Below are 20280 nucleotides of genomic sequence, written 5' to 3'. Positions count from 1 at the left end.
GCTCTCAGCTATATAATCATGGAATATGCTGGAGGTGCTCGGAAAATTTGGCTGATTTGGTTAAAATGATAATAGCATTATCATGCCACAAACTTTACTCCTTTCAAATGGGTGGGTAACATTGGATGCATCTGAAGAAGAAGCACAGTTTGCAGCACAATGCCATACTGTTGCTCTTGTCACTCTGATTGCCCCTTTGCTTCTCTCAAATGCCTCTGGCTTAGAGAAGCTCACAAGAGACCCTTACATAAAAAAATAATTTGATGGCTGGGCAGTATCAGGTGAGCATTTAGTGGTATAGTTGGGAACTATAAACAAAAGAGGATTTCTAGAAACACAAATGCCACATGGTATTCAGAGCAAGCCACAAACTGAAACTTTGCTGAATGTTGCATAGGTTCAGCTCTCCTCCTTCATCCAGCATGAAGAACTGGACCATCCTCTGTGAAAATGCTTCACAGAGTACAGTGGTGGAAGAGATGGGGCTGAGGAGCTAGATCCATGGACAAACTTTTTCAAACCTTACTTCTGCGTATATCTTTTTTTTTTTTTTGAAATAATGCTCCCTATTCCATGTTTATACAATCTGGCATCATTTGGTCTGAACTATCAGTATCCTTCCATTATTTTAAAACTGTACAAATCTCAGTTAAATCTGTGCATGTGAATATGTGAAAGGCGAATCTCTATAAGTAACTTAGATAAAGCATGCTTTTTATAAGTTTAAGTTTTGATCTGACTTAGACGAGGCAATCTGAGAACTCATAAGTGTTCTTTAGGATCCAGGGAAACAAACTTAGGGAGAGAGATGGTATTTGAACTAATTATACTGTTTTAATCTTTTAAAGAAAACCAAACCCTTTGAGAAAGCGGTCTCAGTTGGGCAAACTGTCATAGCAAAACACAGAAACACACGCTATTACAGCTGCAGAGTAATAGAAGTTACATCACAAGTTTTCTACGAAGTTATGTTTGATGATGGCTCCTTTAGTCGGGATACCTTCCCTGAAGATATTGTAGTAAGTATTTGTTTTAGAAATGTTTTATTTTTTTAAAGTTAAATCAGAAAAATTGAACTATTTTTTGTGACCTTTCAACAGACATAATTAACTTAATATTCTGTTCATGTTTGTTATTTCTTGCAGCAGAAAATTATCACTTTCTCAGGGGCTTCCTAACCTTGTTTGTGCTAATTAGTATCTACCATTTCTCCAAATGAATAACAACTAATCTTCCAAAGTCTTTTAATTAAATAAGAAATATGTTTTTAATAAAAGATATTAGAGTGGGAATTCTACATGTTGTAGTGTCTCAGAGAGGTAATATAACAAAATTCCTTGATGAATTAACAAAAAAACTTTAATGTTAAAATATGTAACAGGCAACATGATTCACGTGAACCGAGTAAGATATTGGGTCTACACGTTTGATTGTTGTATTTGTAAACTGTATTATCTAATGTTGCTTAGTTAGAATAAACAAAATGGCATTGTTTTTTGAGTTTTGCATTATCTATACTTACATTAGCATTTTAGCAGGAAGTTAACAGCACTACTTATTGGGGTGGTTTGTTTATTACCTCATTCTGGGATTGATTTTGCTATCGTGTACATCCCAAAATCAGCATTCTGATTTTATGGCTGGTCCCTTGCACCTTCATAATGTGCTAAATCTTCACTTGATGCTGGTCCTCCTGTTCGAACTCTTTAAACTCCATTACATCAATCAGACATTACCAAACGATGACAGCAGTGAATTTATTATGCAGGTTTTCTTTATTTTTGTCCTTTGGCAAACACACTCTCCCTTTCTCTCTCCACTCCACAATATTTTCTTTTGGATATTTAAAAATACAAAAAGGGCCAAAAGAATGGTTTTCAAGCCATTACACTCTACACTAGTCTAAGAGAACTATTGAATGCTAGAATTGAAAACAGTTCATTCAAAAATATTTTTTTATTGTTTGTTCAATTGACTTATTGATTATTGTATTTTGAGTCAGGAATCATCATTTTAAATGTTATGCATGGTTATAGTCCATTGTGATGGATTGAATAAGCCATAGTTCTTAAGTTATTGCTGTTATTTTTGTAAAATTATTTGCCTATGAAATTTTCACCAGTTATGAGGAAAATAGTGAAGAATTCTTAAGCTGCACTGCAAATCTTTTTTAAATCATTTTTGCTATTTTTGACTATATGGCATTTTATTGCTTTTCTAAAGATACCTTTTGGAGAAATATCAGTTTTGTTAGAGGTTTTTATACATGGGTTTATATAAGAAACTCCATGAGCTACAATTGTAAGAAAGTAGAATATCATTGGAAAATATTCTGAAAGTCAGTGCCAAATAAGCCCTTACATTTATTTATTATTTGATTGATATCCTGTCTTTTTTTGTATAGGAACTCAAGGTAGTGTACATAACATTACCTCTTCCTATATTTCTCCACAACTGTAATTCTGAGGTAGGTTGGCTTAGAGAACATGACTGGTCATTGAGTATGGTGAGGGTAGCCTAGAATAATGTCTCAACTAAGCAACTTTAAGATGTGTGAACTTCAACTCCAAGAATTCTCCAACCAGCATGGAAGTTTGAAGTCCACATATCTTAAAGCTAATGAGGTTGAGAAACACTGAATGACAACTCAGGTCTTGTGCTCTTAGTCGAATATATTAATAATTGCACTACACTGGCCCTTGAATTTTGTATAATTAGTAGCCCAGAAACATAAATATGGTGATCAATTTTTAAACTAAAACTATGGGAAGAATTAGATGTATTGAAAATGAAGAATCACAAAATATATGAATTTTTTGAAGCAGAAAGATTGATGCATGATGAAGATGAATGTAAGCATTTATTTGGTCCCAGTGCACTAATTTAACAGCGAGTATAAAGGAATAAAGAAGGGTTAGCCATGGCTTTTTTTTAATTAATTGCAAACATAAAATATATACTGGAAATATAGCACCTTAAGAATACGATTTGTGTAGAAAAACTAGAGTCCTGAAATTATCATATTGAAAAAGAGTGAGATTTGCTATGAGCTTTGTTTCCAGTTTTTGGGTCAATATACTGAAGTATAGTAGGAAGAAAGGTTTTGTTTGAGAGCAAGGCATATGGAGAAAAGGCATCACATTTGTTATATGGGTCTGTGTTATGACCTCTCTCTTCTCTACTGTTTTTCAGGAAGCAAACTTGCCCTTCAAATGTTATTAGTAAAGATTATCCTGCCTTCCCTGCTAAGTCCTTACTTATAAATGGTCTGATGCCTTTTTGGAAGTATAACACTTAAAATGGGATATTTTCAAAGGAGTGTCAGAAGGATTTAACTATTCCTATCCCAGTGGTAATAAATGAAGCCGTGCAAAAATGCTACAAAAATGTCATTAATGACTGAAGATGCTTTATTAAGGAACATCAAGATATGACACATGCGGGAGTATACATCTTACCAGAAACTTCTCTTTTGTTTACATCTGCATCAAAGCTTGAATTGTGGGAGAGAGTAAAAACTACTTACCATCCAAGTGGGATAGTGTGATTTGGAGCTAAGAAAAAATGTAATCAGGGCTAGATATGCCTCAGTGCTTCTCAGATAGTAAAAGAACAACATATAATTGTTTGAAGGAAGCACCAAAGAACTTTTAGATTCCTTGGAGAAATCTTGGGGTGTTTTTCATTAGATAATATACCTGTAGCTTCAATAACGGAGAAGATTTAAAAAAAATAAAACCCACTTTCCTAATCCATGCAATGTGCATATCAGGGAAGACTTATTTATCAAACTTTGTGCAAAAGCAATGCTGCTGCTATTGAAGAAGCTATTTTTCTAATCTGTTTCTCTGTTCGGCTAGCTCACAAAGATACCAAATGCTTTTTATGTGTTCAAGCCACTGCACAATTTCAGTTTAGTTCACAACTGCATTAATGTGAGACCAGCTACTATTTTCTGTTTGTATATATTTTGATGAGATTGCAAGGTGAAAGAAGACGTTTAAGGATATTAAACTTCATATTCCTTGATTATAGGAACACAAGTGAGGCAGTTTGTTTTCCCTAGAAGGCATTTGAAAGTGTATATTAATAGAGAGGCAACTATAGTTAAGAGGGCCGGTTGAAATAATTCAATATTAATAATTCTTTTAGGTTTATAGTTACTATTTATTGCCTTTGACTTCATATTAATAACAAGAGAAATATGTGGGATGAAAATTTTGGCTTACGCTATACCATTGAACCTAATAGGTAGCTGCTGTACTTTTCATGACCTGGAGAGTTCCAAACAGTGTGCAAGCAGTGAGATGATCTTGTTGATTAGTTTGTAAAACTCAAATGAATATTCAGGAAGTGATGATTTAAAAAAAATCTAAAACGAAGACAAATTTAGATTTAAAATTAGCCAGTAAAAATTGTAATAAGAAACAATATCTGAGAACTTAAACAGTAGTATCATTGTGGGTTATTTGATTACTGAATCCATAATCTGAAAATTCAATAACCCATGTTCAAATGAAAAACCTCTTGTAGATGGAGTTCTTAATTATTTTACTAAATACATTATTAATAAACTGGTACTCGTTTCTTAATATTTTATCATACTGATATTGCCCTTAAAATAAATATATGCTTTAATCAAACAAATTAAAAACAGTTTATTTTAAAATTAAATACATTTAGGATTCTCTTTGAATTGAAACCCACCATAGCATCTCCATAATCATAAGTGGCATTTTAACTTTTCTGTCTATCAAGCTTGTTTATACTATGATATCTTAATACAATCTAGAATTCAACACACTGGTTAAGAACTAGTTTAGGCAGGGAAACATTCAGGAAGAGAAATCACACATGCTACCTATGTTTATTGAGTCAATAGGCTAGTATTTGAGCTACATGTCTCAGTTTGTAAATCTTACCTTAGACTAATCTGAAAGGACTAGGTTCCTTTCCCCCCACTTTGTCTATTAACTTTTTGTTTGTGGGAACAATGGAAAAGTATTTTAATGCAGGGGATCATCATCTTTCCACGATGTTGAAACAACCAGATGTTGAAGCAACCTAATTTAGAGCCAGTCTGGTGTAGTAGTTAAAGTGCTGGTCTTGAAATCAGGAGACTGAGCTCTAGTCCTGCCTTAGGCATGAAAGTTAGCCGGGTGACTTTGGGCCAGTCACACTACCTATGGTTATTGTGCGTGGAGAATAGAATAGAATAGAATAGAATAGCAAATTAGCAGCAAATTAATTTTAGATATGTATGTATGGTTTGTTTGGTCAATTTTTTCCAAAATGAATATTTTCCTATCTGAAAAAAAACCCCATATGAACGAAAATGTAGGGACATTTTTTCTTCTCTCTCTCTCTCTCTTTTTAAAAATCAAAATGAATACACAAAACCCATCACAGAATTATGCCTACCCTAATGTAACCATATCCATTAAATAGAATAGCCCAGAGATCCTTCAGTGAGATGAGAATGGCAGTGATTAAACTTCATCTTTCAAGGTTTTAAACTCCCCATCAGCCACAAAAAAGGAAAATATGTGACAGCAAAAATATATGACAAAGAATTTTTTATAAAGGCTACTTTCTATTTTTGAAATACATCTACATTTCATGAAACATCAAAATTACTCTCTTTGGTTTTCTTTGTATTAGAATTGTGGACCTGTTGTGATCATATATTTGAACAAAATGCCAGTATAACAACAAGACAGCTTGAGACATTGTTTAAACATAATAATGTTTTCAGCTCCATGGAGTTCTTTCAGAGCTAAACATATATATTTGTTGGTTTTGAAAAATGTCTGAGTTTATATTTTATAACTGCAATTTACAAAATTTAGCTAAGAGAGCAATTGGTATATTGTGAGAAATAAATATCTATGAATACATTTTAGGCATACACAGAGGAATCTCCAAATACTGTTGTTGATATGCATGGGAAAAAAGGTGACATATGCTTCACTTTTTTACTAAGTACACATCAACTACTAGAGTCAGTCAATAACTGACGGCAGCTAACATACTTAATACTCCTCCCTCCCTCCAATTTCCCCATAACAACAATAACCTTGTGAGGTGAATTGGGTTGAGAGAGTGACAGGCCAAAATCACCCAGTTGGTTTTTCATGGCTAAGGTGGGACTCACAGGCTCCTGGTTTCTAACCTGGTGCTTTAACCACTAGACCAAACCGGTTGTCATTAAGTTATTAAGGCTGAATTCCCACACATGGCACCCAAGGATGCCATTATGCTCCTGGAGAACAATCTTGTTCCCTGTCCAGTCTTTATTTTTTTCAAGGAAGTTGACTTGTTGCAAAATGTTACTATCTGGAATCATATTTATTTCAAATGATGTATAGGAATCCCAAATTAATCACATAAGCTTTCTAAGTGAATTAAAATGATGGGTTAGCTTAGAGCTGCTAAATCTGAGTTGCAAAGATATGGACAACCATTAAATAGCAGCAAAGAATTAAGATTAATTTGCATCTATTTGTGTCCATGAATGGTAACGTTAGAAAATGGGAGCAGTCATTGAGAAAGGGAGGGCAAGCTGCACAGTGGATAGGTGTATCTAGAGGCATTCTCATAAATTTGTGTGTTATGTCCATCATGGTAGCCATTTTACAAATGGGCAAGGCCTTCCAGTAGTTATTTTACAAAAGCACTTGAGAATGTGTTGTGTTCTCAAAAATTCCCAATGAGCCCACTAACCTAAAAAATGTTCTAGTAGCATTTACTTTATTTATTGTTATCATTTTCATATTGAAAATATATTGATAAGGAATAGTTATTTAAGGTTGGAATGCCCCATTTTCTTTTAATTTTTTTGTCTCCTGTTACTGCTCTTCCCCCATTAAGCAGCATAAATTGAATTATGTACTGACAGTTTAAATATAGCAAGAGTGGTTCAAAAATATTCATTAATTTACTGTTACTGTTTCTTTCTGTGATGTAGATAATTTATAATTTGACTTAATATATTCAATTTAATATGGCCACCTACTCTGAAAGTGTCTGGATGGCATACAAAATCCATAAAAAAAGAAAAACAATTAAAAGCCACAAAAGCAGGGAGCCTGAACTAAAACAATTAGAACAAAGAGTACAAAAAATAATGCAATAGGCTTGATCAAAAAAAATTCCATCCATGTTAACCTCAATCCTGGGAACATATATGCTGGGAGTTACCATTTAAACCATAAAATCTAAAGCCCATAAATTCCAGCTTCCTGTTTAGTTAAAGTTTAATAGTAGTAGAACTTCTAATATTAGTACTAGATAAATTTCAATGACCCTATTTCTGAGATAAATGTCAGAGTTTGTTGCAGCACACACAATCAGACAATTCAGCAGGATTCAAAACTTCTTTATATACATAATAAAACATAAGGCATGTATACATTACCCTTGTAAGTTTTACCACATTGTAGAAAAGAGAAATAGCAAGTACAAACACAGTACAAAATGGAAGAACAAATGGAGGCAAGCAAATGGAAGCAGAAAAATGGAGAAGGCAAAATGAAGGAGGGAGAAGCTAGTGCTCTCAAGCTTATATACAAAATAGTTACGCCACGCCCAGGCTCCAAACTGTCTTTAATGGCCCATACAACAAATACTATGTTTCGGTTACCAAACAGTCCCCCATTGGCTGACCTGTTGCTATGCCTATTCCAGTTCATGAATATACTGACAATAAATGTGTTGGGTTTGAGGTTTTTAATAACAATTGCATCAATCCGGTTTTTTTAGGAAATTTCTGTCACTCAAATCCAGCTTTCTGGTGAATGTATATGTTAGACTTTGCAGCAATCCAACCAGCACACAACCAGTAAATAATTCAGCAGGATTCATTTATATAAGAAACTTCTTTATATACAATACCATACAGCAGAAGCCAGAACCAGAACTAGTACAGAAAGTACAGAATCAATAATCACAGAAGCTACAGAATCACTCATACCAGGGGTGAAATGCTACCGGTTCAGGTGAACCAGTAGCGGAGATTGGGGCTGCTTCCCTGAACTGGTAGCAATTGCTGGCTGGCCACGCCCCTGAACTGGTTCACGGCCCACAGTCTTGCCATGCTTGCCTGCTTTCCATGCTGCCTTCCCAGTGTCCGTGGCCAGCTTGCAAAGGCAGGTAAGTGGAAGGCCACGTGGGAGGCAAGCAAACATGTCAAGGCCATGGAGAAGAGAGCTAGTAGCATACTCCCTTCCCTGCAGCCCTGCCATGCTAGCCGGCTTTCCATGCTGCCTTCTTGGCGGTCCCCCATGCCTGCTTGCCTTCCAAGGTCAGCATCCAGCCTGGCCCGGCCAGTGGGTGGCCAAGCAGCCTGTGGCTGTGGCTGTGTTTGTGGAAACACAGAAGCTGAGCTGGGGCTGAGAGGGGTGGTGGAAATGCTCCAGGAGGGCAAGCAGACATCCCTGGGCTGCTGCACATGCGCCCGCCCCATTTCTGCAAAGGTAGAGCTTCCCCCCCGGCAGGGTGATCCAAAGAGGCAAAGGGGATACCGCAGAAAAGGCTGCCTTCCACCTAGGCCCACGTGCCTCCTGTGCTGACTCCGCAGGGCTTGGGGCTCTGAAGCAGGCCACTGGCGTCTCACCCAGTCATTTGCCTGCTCTCTTTGACCGCTGGCAGCAGTCTGGGAACTCGGTCCACAGATTCTGGCACTCCAGGGGAAGGAGGCTTGGCCATGCCGGCACTTCCTGCCAGCAAAGAATCAAAGTGAGAGGTGCAGAAGCCTCTGGTGACCAGCAGGGTGGCAGTTCCCTGCGTGCAGAGAGGGCCAGGCCCGGCCGCACCACCGTGGAGCCCACAGCACTTTCCCTTCAGCCTGGGCAGTGGTGCTTACCTGGCCAGCCAATGCGGGTAGCCCTTCATCTTGCTGAAAACCAGGTCTTAAAAAGTGCCGAAAACTGCACTTATAGTTGCGTGGCCGGCCAGAGTGGGACATGGTGCAGGCGGAGAGGCCAATGCAGCCCTTGTTGTGTCTTGCCCGCCCTCAGAGCAGCCGGGGCCTTCTTACCTGCTCCCGAACACTGAGGAATGTATGCCTCCCGGTCCCAGTCCTGGCTCCATGCCCAGACAAACTGCAGAAGAAGGAGAATCTCCCGGCCCCAGCCCTGACTCCATGCCCAGGCAAACGGAGCAGCTAGACCCCTCCCCCTCCTCCACAGCATGTGAGCCTGAGGAGGGTTTATTACCAACAGCTGATTGGAGTAATCCTCGCATCAGAAGATTGAATAGGCGGAGGCAATAGAGGGAAGGGAGGGGCAGGCCTTAATGAGTGCTGAGTCATGGAGCCACACCCCATGGCCTATATAAAGGATCTGCTTTCTGGCAGTCTCTGAGTCAGGCAAAGTCGAACTTATCTTGCTGAAGTCACTTACTGGTCTCCTGCCTGCTCTGAGGACTTTGCTAGGACTTTGGGCAGGGCTGCAGAGGCAAGCCTGATTCGGATTTCCCTGACCCAGCCGTCAGCGGAGGAGTGGGACACGACAGCCCTGGCCGAGATCGCCCTGGCTGACCGATTGCAGTGCCTCCGCAGCAACAGGTGCACCGCGGCCAGGGGCCGCCACCGCCACCACTAACCCTTCCCGCCTGGCTGCACAGTGTGCTCATATCCGCCTGCCCTCCCGAAGCAACCCCACCACTGTTTGCTTTCATTTCATGGTGGGAGAAGGAAGAAAGCGAGCGGCAGTGCCACAGCAAATGCAAGACGTTCCCCTTCTTAAATGCACACCGTTGCCTGCTGCAGCTGATGAAAGCAAACAGCGCCACCGCAGCAGTACTCCAGCTGGCTGCGGACGTCCCGGGGCTGCTGCACATGAACATGTGCATGTGCCATGGCACCGCTGTTTGCTTTCTTCCTTCTGCTGCCATGAAATGAAAGCGAACGGCAGCGGGGTTGCTTCGGGAAGCCAGACAGACGTGTGCACACTGTCCAGCCAGGTGAGGAGGGAGAGCGGCAGTGGCTCCTTCCAAGCGCAGCGCACGGATGCGAAGGTGGGCAAGGCGGCTGCGGCACATCTGTTGCTGCGGAGGCACTGCAATCGCTCAGCCAGGGCGGCCTCAATGGGGCTGCATTGGCCTCTCCACCTGCGCCATGTCCCGCTCTGGCCAGCTGTGCGACTATAAGTGCGGTGACCTGGTCTTCAGCAAGTTGGCCAAAATAAGTGCAGCCCGGTAAGCTTTGCTGCCCAGGCTGAAGGGAAAGTGCCGTGGGCTCCACGGTGGCGCAGCCAGGCCTGGCCCCCTCCCCATGCATTTATTTATTTATTTTATTTTATTTTATTTTTATACCGCCCTTCTCCCGAAGGACTCAGGGCGGTGTACAGGCAAGATAAAACCAGCAATACAAATATACAAGTTAAAATATCATTTAAAAAACTTATTTAAAATTAGCCTGAAATTAAATTACCATAAACTAAAAACCCCGTTTAAAAATTAATAAAATTTCCCATTAAAAATCCAATTTAGGCCAGCCCCGCGCGAATAAAGAGATGTGTCTTTAGTTCGCGACGGAATGTCCGAAGGTCAGGTATTTGACGTAGACCTGGGGGAAGCTCGTTCCAGAGTGTGGGAGCCCCCACAGAGAAGGCCCTTCCCCTGGGGGCCGCCAGCCGACATTGTTTGGCGGACAATTTAAGAAGGGGAGCGCAGCTCCAGTAAGTTTCGCTACAAGAAGCCTGCAGCAGCTGCATCTTTCGGGACAAGAAGCGTCTCCAGGCGCACCAAAAAAAAAGGCTGCAGCTGCAGGCATCTCGCAAGAGGGGAAAATAGGGTTTTAGAATAGAAAATAGAAATTAAATTTTTTTTGCTACCGGGTTCCAGCTTGGTGGTGGTGGTGACTGTGGGCGTGGCTGTGAGTGACATCAAGTTGGTCACACCCACTCAGTCACAGGATCCCCCCAAGCCACACCCACAGAACCGGTGGGGAAAATTTTTAGATTTCACCACTGACTCATACATCTGTATACATACAGTATACAGATCAGTGAACCTAAGCCACGCCCAGGCTCCGAGTGGTCTGGGTCACCAGTCTCCATTGGCTGACCTATTACCATATCTATTCTAATTCATGAACTCACACACTGACAGTATACTGAACAAACTGAAACAGAAGCTTGTATTGAGTGTGTTAGTTGTATGGATTTGCTGATATGAGATTTGATGTAGTGTTAAGGTTGTGGACTAGAAATGAATTATGGTCCTCCTTTGGTATTAGAATGGGTGACATTTGGTCACTTCCTGTCTCTCAGTCCAACCTTGCAGTGTTGTTTTAAATATTAAGATGTATGAACTTCAGCTCTCAGAATTCTGGAAGTTGGGCCCACACATCTTACAGTTCCAGACTGGTAAATACCAGTTTATTCTACCTTAAGTTTTATAAGATGGGATATAAATCAAATAATGCATTTCATTTACATTCAGAACTAGATTAACTATTACTGTTTTGATCTAGCTTGTGAAAATTAGTTGTTAAACTTTTTAGCGGTTAAGTAAAAAAAATCTTGTTTGTCTCAGCAGTGCAGAAAGAAAGTTCAGCCACAGCCCTGAGAGAATCATACTCCTGTATTTCTGGCAGTGTGGGAAAAGTGACTTATTTGACTTACCTGCTCTAATTGTACAGAAAATAATGAAACTTAGTATCTAATGAAGAATTTAACTTTTATCATTTCCTTTTAATAGAAGTTAGAATCATGTTTTATGGCTTAACTGTGCCTGTTTAGTTCAATAAGGCTGAGAATAAAATTTTATTACACCAACCCAGTACTAAGGAGAAATGTGGCCAGTGAGTTTAAGATTATAGCAGTGGTGGGTTGCTCCTGGTTCTGTCCGATTCTTGCGAACCAGTAGTAAAAGCGGCAGGAGCCTCGGCCACCTGCCCAGAAGTCATAATGGACAATCTGCGCATGTGCAGAAGCACACGCGCATGAGTGAAGCGAGCACGCACACACGCTCCCATTGCGAACCGGTAGTAAAAGTAAGTAGAACCCACCCCTGGATTATAGCTGACGTCTCTTACAGTATTTAATTATTTTGGTATATAACTTCTTAACAATGTTAAAAAGTGGGGAAAAGGTTAGACAATTAATCTTTCTAATCTCTCATAATTTCTCTAACTACCCTCAAGAAGGATATCAAGTTATTTCTCTATGTCTTCAGTTCTTTGAGGATAGTATGTAGGACCATGTTTCCTAGTCTTTTTTTTTAAATCCAGAAATGCGATCTAGTTCAAAGAATTTTTTTTATATGGAAGTGTGGTTTTTTTTGGTTAGTTTTACTTTTCCATATACAGACTCTCAATTTAACATTAATTAAATTGAACTGTTTAGAACAGCCAAAATGGTGAGACAAATCAGTCCTGTTTGAAATTTTAGTGGTTCATGCCACTGCATAGTTTGAGAACCCCCAATTTATTAATGGGGTTGTCACTTAGTGTTTTGTTTTTTGTTTTTTTACTTTTGTTGATGTCATACATTTTTTAAGGATGCATTGGTATGTCCTGATTTCTCATTTTGAGGGGCAAATTTGATGTATTGTTAGAACCCTTGGTTCAGAGAAATATTTTTCCTATTTCAGAGAATTCCATTCGTTCAGTTTATTGATCTGGTCTGGAGCACTTCTGTCCCCTTAGATTTTAAATAGTAAATGTTAACTATGTGACAGTAATCTATTTTTGCTACAGACCCACTGATCTATTACTGGCATAATCCTTGCTGAAACAATATTTTTATTATGAAAGCTAGTACTCATTGAGATAACTTAGGTTAATAGTTATTACACGTTATATATCAGAAAGCATGATAGAATCGTCTATCAAAGACAACTGCATGCCTGTTAAAATGAGTGGTTTATATTGAACTAGCAATTTCTGGGTTGCGATGTTTGAATAGCTTAGAGATTTTTCTTTCTGGCAGATAAGCTTTTAGTACTCAGATCCATCCGAAAATATATTCAAGAGATCAATTTGGTTTCCACGTAATTTTAACCAGTCAGAAGGAATTGTTCTCTGGAAATCTTTTACAAAATTTTCAAAGTATGCTGATTGTTCTCTAGAATGAAAATTCAGCATACTCTGTAAATTTTGTGAAAAACCAGGGGATTTAGGGTAGATGGGAAGAGTTTCCTGTCAAGGATATGTCAGTTGAGCAAGACTCAAAATTAATAAAACACAAGGTTTTGCAAAAAAATAAAAAGGAGCTTCAAAACCCTAATTAGCTTCACAGGTTTCATCTACTTTCTTATAGTGTATAGAAAATGAAAGGCTTTTGCTGGCCTTCAAAAATGTTTTTTACAATATAACAGTGAAAAACTCCAATGTCCATAATGGGACAGAAATAATTCTAAAACTGTCTTGATGCCTCCAACTGAAGATCTGTCTTGTCCAGCATTTTGTTTTCAACAGAGGCCAGTCATATGCCTTTGGAGACTCTCAAAGAAATGAATAGCAGTCTATTGTCATTTGTTCCCAGTATCTGATATTTTCCTTTTGAAATTGAGCTTCCTTTTAACTATACTGATTTAGAGATCTTGATGGATTGCTCTACTAAAAGCAGTAGAGATAATCAGGAATAAAATGAAGAATAAAAAATGCTTTGATCTATCAGAAGCGCATAAGGCAGAAATGGACATCCCATGATTAATGCCGCACCTTCCCCCCCTCCCAGCAGTTCATTTGTGCTCCCCCAGAGCTCAACTTAGAATCTAACAGCATGATAGTCAAATTGTGACACTGCAATATTTGGGATAAATTGGTAAAATAAGGATGGGAATGGGGATAATATGCCTGTAGTAGATACAATACTATTTGCACGTCACCAAATTCATTTTAAAAGATCTTGGCTTCCTCTTTTTTCATGCCATTAATATCGCCATGAAAAAATTCCTGCAGCCACTATCAAATCAAAAAGCAAAGCTGCAGTCTCCAACCCATCAAGAAGTTGCTCACAAGTTATCGGGGGATCCACTAATGGAAGAAAGCAGGGGTGAAATCCAGCAGGTTCTGACAGGTTCTGGAGAACCAGTAGCAGAAATTTTGAGTAGTTCAGAGAACCGGCAAATATCACCTCTGGCTGGCCCCAGAGTGGGGTGGGGATGGAGATTTTGCAATATCCTTCCCCCAGGAATGGATAGGAAATGGGGATTTTGCAGTATCCTTCCCCTGGAGTGGGGTGGGAATGGAGATTTTGCAGTATCCTTCCCCTGGAGTGGGGTGGGAATGGAGATTTTGCAGTATCCTTCCCCTGGAGTGGGGTGGAATTGGAGAAAGAGGCGGTGGTGAGACCCTTCCTCAAGAAGCCCTCCCTGGACCCAGCTATTTTGGGTAATTATCATCTGGTCTCCAACCTTCGCTTTGTTGCGAAGGTTGTAGAGAGTGCTGTGGCGTGGCAGCTACCCCAATACCTGGATGAAGCTGTCTATCTAGACCCGTTCCAGTCTGGCTTCCGACCTGGATACAGCACGGAGACAGCTTTGGTCGCGTTGGTGGATGATCTCTGGAGGGACAGGGACAGGGGTTATTCCTCTGCCCTGGTCCTATTAGATCTCTCAACGGCTTTTGATACCATCGACCATGGTATCTTGCTGCGCCGGTTGGAGGGATTGGGAGTGGGAGGCACCGTTTATCGGTGGTTCTCCTCCTATCTCTCCGACCGGTCGCAGACGGTGTTGACAGGGGGGCAGAGGTCGGCCGCGAGGTGCCTTACTTGTGGGGTGCCACAGGGGTCGATTCTCTCGCCCCTCCTGTTCAACATCTATATGAAGCCGCTGGGTGAGATCATCAGTGGCTTTGGGGTGAGATACCAGCTGTACGCTGATGACACTCAGCTGTACTTTTCCACCCCCGGCCACCCCAACGAAGCTGTTGAAGTGCTGTCCCGGTGTTTGGAAGCCGTACGGGTCTGGATGGGGAGGAACAGGCTCAAGCTCAATCCCTCCAAGATGAAGTGGCTGTGGATGCCGGCACCCCGATTCAGTCAGCTGCAGCCGCAGCTGACTGTTGGAGGCGAGTTATTGGCCCCAAAGGAAAGAGTGCGCAACCTGGGTGTTCTCCTGGATGAACGGCTGTCGTTTGAAGACCATTTGACGGCCGTCTCCAGGAGGGCCTTTCACCAGGTTCGCCTGGTTCGTCAGTTGCGCCCTTCCTTAATCGGGATGCCTTGTGCACAGTCACTCATGCCCTTGTTACCTCCCGCTTGGATTATTGTAATGCTCTCTACATGGGGCTCTCCTTGAGGTGCACCTGGAGGCTTCAGTTAGTCCAGAACGCAGCTGCGCGGGTGATAGAGGGAGCTTCACGTAGCTCCCATGTAACACCACTCCTGCGCAGACTGCACTGGCTACCTGTGGTCTTTCGGGTGCACTTTAAGGTTTTGGTCACTACCTTTAAAGCACTCCATGGCTTAGGGCCTGGGTACTTACGGGACCGCCTACTGTTACCGCATGCCTCCCACCGACCCGTACGCTCACACAGAGAGGGACTTCTCAGGGTGCCATCCGCCAAACAATGTCGGCTGGCGGCCCCCAGGGGAAGATCCTTCTCTGTGGGGGCTCCTACCCTCTGGAACGAACTTCCCCCTGGTTTACGCCAAATATCTGACCTTCGGACCTTTCGCCGCAAATTGAAAACACATCTATTTATTCGCGCGGGGCTGGCTTAAATTTTATTGGGTTTTAAAATTTTTAGTATTAATTTTAATGGGTTTTTTAGTTTTATATGTTTTAAAGTCTTAGGCCAATGGTGTAATAAGTTTTTTAATTCGGGTTTTAATTGTATATTGTATTGTTTGTTTTATTTTGGCTGTACACCACCCTGAGTCCTTCGGGAGAAGGGCGGTATAAAAATTGAAATAATAATAATAATAATAATAATAATAATAATAATAATAATAATAATAATAATAATAATAATAATAATAATTTTGCAATATCCTTCCCCCAGGAGTGGGGAGGGAATGGGGATTTTGCAGTATCCTTCTCCTAGAGTGGGGTGGGAATGGAGATTTTGCAGTATCCTTCTCTTGCCACACTCACCAAGCCACACCTATCAAGCCACACTATGCCCAAAAGCCACGCCCACAGAACCGATAGTAAAAAAAATTGGATTTTATCACTGGAAGAAAGAGTGTGGGAGGGAGAGATTGCCTAGGTCAATGAGGAAAATCAAAGCAAAGTTCATTATAGCATTGGAGTAAAGAAGCTCTTCTGAAATCTCTTGTTTCTGCATTAGGATTCAGACAGTAGGAAGGAACATCCGAGGAGATCTGCAGCTGTGGGTTCATAATGCACTGCCAAATTAAGTGCTGTGTCTGCAATCCACACTTCATTTAGTGGGAAGTTTTCTCTTTAGAGCTGAAAAAACTGCTCTAGAGCAATGGGATTTTAAACTAAATGATTGTGTGGTTTCTCGTTCTTTTTGAGGGAAACTATATGGTAAACCTTCTGCCCACCCCATCTTTCCTTCGATATATCTAGTGCAGAAGAAATTATATAACTTTGAACACTATGGTTGATATGTTATCTGGAATACACGCACACATATATTCACACATGCTTACACCTTGGAGGAAGCAGATTATCTCAATCCTTTTCAGTCAGGATTCAGACCTGGATATGGGAGGGAAACAGCATTGGTCATGTTTTAGCCTAGTTGAAGTGAGGGTAATGCATTCATCCTTGTCTACTTCTCAGCAGCTTTCAATACCATCATCCATAGTATCTTTGTGGACTGGCTCATTGGGTGAGGGCAGCATGGTGGGCAGCATTGTGAGTTGGCAGCTGGTTTACCACTATCTTTCAGGGTCAATTCCAATGAGTAATGATTAGGGAGAAGAGGTTCTGCCCTAGGCCCTACTATATGGGGTGCTACAAGATTCGGTAACATCTATATTAGGCTCATTCATTGACATTATATAACCGTTAACATATAACCCAAGTAGATATTTTTACCCCTGGCAAATTAAGCGATACCATGAATGTCTTGATCTGGTATCTGGAGACTTTGAGGATCTGGATGGGGAACAACATGCTTCAGCTGAACTATGGCAAGACTGAGTGGCTTTGGATTTTGGATTTTGATTTGATTCCAGGTTTGTGCTGTCTTTGGTGCTGAATAGGATTGGCCTGAACTGTCTTGGCAGATCCATTGCACAATCTGCTAATCCTTCTAGACGCACAACTCCTGCACAGTGAGCTGGTGATAGTTGTGGCCAGGAAGGCCTTTGCACAGCTTCATCTTATTTGCCAATTGCCAGTTTGACTTACAGGCTCTGCTTACAATCACTTATGTCCTAGTCACCTTCATATTGGAGTTCTGCAACACACTCTTCATGGGGCTGCCCTTAAGACTATCCAGAAGTTTCAGCTGGTACAAAATGTAGCAGCATGGGCAGTTATTTGCACTCCTAAAATACCACGTTACACATCTGCTCCAGAAGTCACATTGATTGCCCGTTTGGTTCTGGGTCCAATTCGAAGTGCCGGTTTTAATCTTCTTGACATGGCTCTATGAGCAGAGGCCAAGCATGTGCACACATGCTCCATTTGCATAAACGGTGGGTGCATGTGCATGCTGCTTGTGCAAATGGAGCTGCGTGCATGTGCTTGCCAGCTGCTCACACGGAACCATCCCCTCTCCCCTCCCCTCACTGGTCTGCAAAACTGGAAAGATTGGGGAACTCTGGCCTACACTGTCAGAGGGACTGCCCCTCCTCACGTATATCTGCCTGCCTCATTATTAGATCTGGCAGCAAAGATACGCTGTGAGTACCATCAACTAGGGACTTACGTTTGTTAAGTCCCAGGAAATGTGCCTTTTCTGTTGTGGCAGCCACCTTATGAAACATTCTCCTCCCCCCACCCCCAAGATTAAATGAACTCCATCCTTTTGCCATTCTGAAGTCCTTCAAGAACAGCTTATGTTATCAGGCCTAGTACTCCCTGAGAACTGGAGACATGCTTAGATGGCTCTATTGCTAAGATAGTTATTTTTATCCTCTCTTTGTCTAGAATTTGCATATTTATAATATTTATCTTTTAATGTGGGTTTTGTATTTTTTATATGTGTTGTTTTTATATTTGATGTTTTATTTGTTTGTTGTATGCCGCCCAGGACCACTTTATTTATATGGCCAGCTATACGTATTTGATAGATAAATAAATAAATAAACAGGGAGTATAAATATATCACAAACTGGAACAATGCTACTTTCTCTCGTAGATTCTGAGCAAGTACATTTGTTAGCTTTAAGAAGAAATCTTCTCTGTAGCCATAGTCCCCTCCCTTGTGCTCTATAGTATATGACAAGTTTTTCTATGACAATATCTATGCCTTTGATTACATTTTCAGACATAATCATCAATATCTGTATGCTCTTTTAACTTTTCATATATGCTGTTTGGGGCAGCCTTTTTTTTTTAGAGAGAAGAGTATAAGTTACCATGATAAAAACAAGAATCTCTTCTTGGTTCCTATGTTTTTCAAAAGTTATCCTTTAAGTTATTGATTGAACATGATTTTGTTTTCTTTTCAAATAGAGCAGAGACTGCCTGAAGCTTGGCCCACCTGCAGAGGGAGAGGTTGTTCAAGTGAAATGGCCAGATGGAAAACTTTATGGTGCAAAATATTTTGGAACCAATGTAGCATATATGTACAACGTAAGTTTCATTTATTATTCCAAGATACTCATTATTTATTTAGGATTATGTTGATAAGGAAAGGTAGTCTTCATGCAGAAAATATTCATCAATAAGTCATAGAAATTTATTCTAATTTATAATATTCAGATATTCTGCTCAAAATTCTAAAGCAGATTCAGAGGAATTTTGTCTAACTCCTATAAATTTCTGTTAAATTTTCATCACTTTGTCCATGTGTCAGTATTGGAATTCAGCTATAAAAACAACACAAGTATAATGTACACTGTAATGTATCTTTAAAAGTTGTGGCGGGAAAAAAGCACGTTGTTGATTGGTTAAAGCCACCGGCGAAACTGTATATAAGGAGAGGTTTTTCCCAGCCCGGGTTGCTGGGTTCACCATATAGTAAAGAGCTGTTGTCACTACCCTGGTCTCCTGCCTCGTTATTGCCCGAATCTAACACTGGCGACGAAGGTGGGATCTCGAGGCTAAGAGCGCCAGGAAAAGAGCTGAACTCACCAGGAAGACGCGAACCCAGCAAACAAGGGGCGGAAAGCAGCGATGTCCGGCTACACACCGCCAGCGCCATTCGACCCAGCTAAGGAAAAATGGGGATCATACATGGCTCGTTTCGAGTGTTTCCTCGAGGCGAACGAACTTCAAGGAGTTTCAGACAACAGGAAATGAGCGTATTTCCTGAGCCACTGCGGTCCAGAAGTTTTCGACACACGCAGAATCCTGGCTGAGCCAACGCCGGTACAGTCGGTGCCGTGGCAAACTCTGCAGACTTTATTGAAAGCCCATTATGCACCAACGCCGTCCAAGTATGTGCAGCGGTTGAATTCGGGGCGCAGACAGCAGAGGCGAGTCCATCAGCGCATACATGGCGCCCTGAGGAAAGCCTCAAAACATTGCAGTACCGAGACTTGGATGAGGCATTGCTGGAGCAACTCATCCGCGGGGTCAGGGACATCCGTTTGCGGGCGGCTGCTGTCTAAAAGCAACCTAACGCTGGCAAGCGCCTTGGGCGAAGCCAGGGCTCACGAGATGTCTACCCAAGCGGCGGAAACCCTACAAAAGCAGGTCGCACCAGCGGCTGGTGCGAAATCAACCCGGTCCACAATGAAGAGGTCCAGGCGAGTCGGACGGTGAGGAGGAAGAGTCTTCCACACGGGAGGCGGAGAAAGAAGACCGGGGTGACTGCGCGAGTTGCGGAGGGCAACACCAACGACAACAATGCAAATTTAAGGATGCAACTTGTCGGCGGTGCGAAGGAAGGGCACCTAGCACAGGTCTGTCGAGCACCCCAACCTTCCGCCAAAAATTCAAACCGGCCAATCAGGCGCGGGAGCGGCAAGCGGCCCGTGATTGGTCAGTTTAAAAAGGCGCGGTTGAATCAGACTGTCGTGAGAGTGGGTCACGCATCAACACGCCTAGAGAAAAAATCTTTACAAAGGCAAAGATTGAGGGGTGCCGTGCCGATTGGAGGTGGACACGGCTCATCGATCACGATCATGTCCTGGGACAATCTCGTGAGAGCCTTACCCGCCATCATAAGCGCAAGCTGCAACCACAGAAATTAAAGGTACAAGACTACCAAGGGAATCGCATCCCTGTTCGAGGAGT

General features: G+C 41.4%; 1 protein-coding gene across 8 annotated transcripts in view; it reads left to right on the top strand.

Annotated features, from left to right (window-relative positions):
* Window positions 1-20280, top strand: part of KDM4C (lysine demethylase 4C) — a 257900-nt gene that overhangs the window by 226725 nt on the left and 10895 nt on the right. For all 8 annotated transcript variants that reach the window (XM_058170007.1, XM_058170005.1, XM_058170004.1 and 5 more), the window contains 2 exons: window positions 849-1019; window positions 18553-18672. In XM_058170007.1, coding sequence (XP_058025990.1) covers window positions 849-1019; window positions 18553-18672 — 291 coding nt within the window. The remainder of the gene's footprint in view (window positions 1-848; window positions 1020-18552; window positions 18673-20280) is intronic.

This window comes from Ahaetulla prasina, chromosome 2 (genome assembly GCF_028640845.1).
Source record: "Ahaetulla prasina isolate Xishuangbanna chromosome 2, ASM2864084v1, whole genome shotgun sequence".
NCBI lineage: Eukaryota > Metazoa > Chordata > Lepidosauria > Squamata > Colubridae > Ahaetulla > Ahaetulla prasina.
This window is presented reverse-complemented; position numbering and strand designations above follow the sequence as displayed.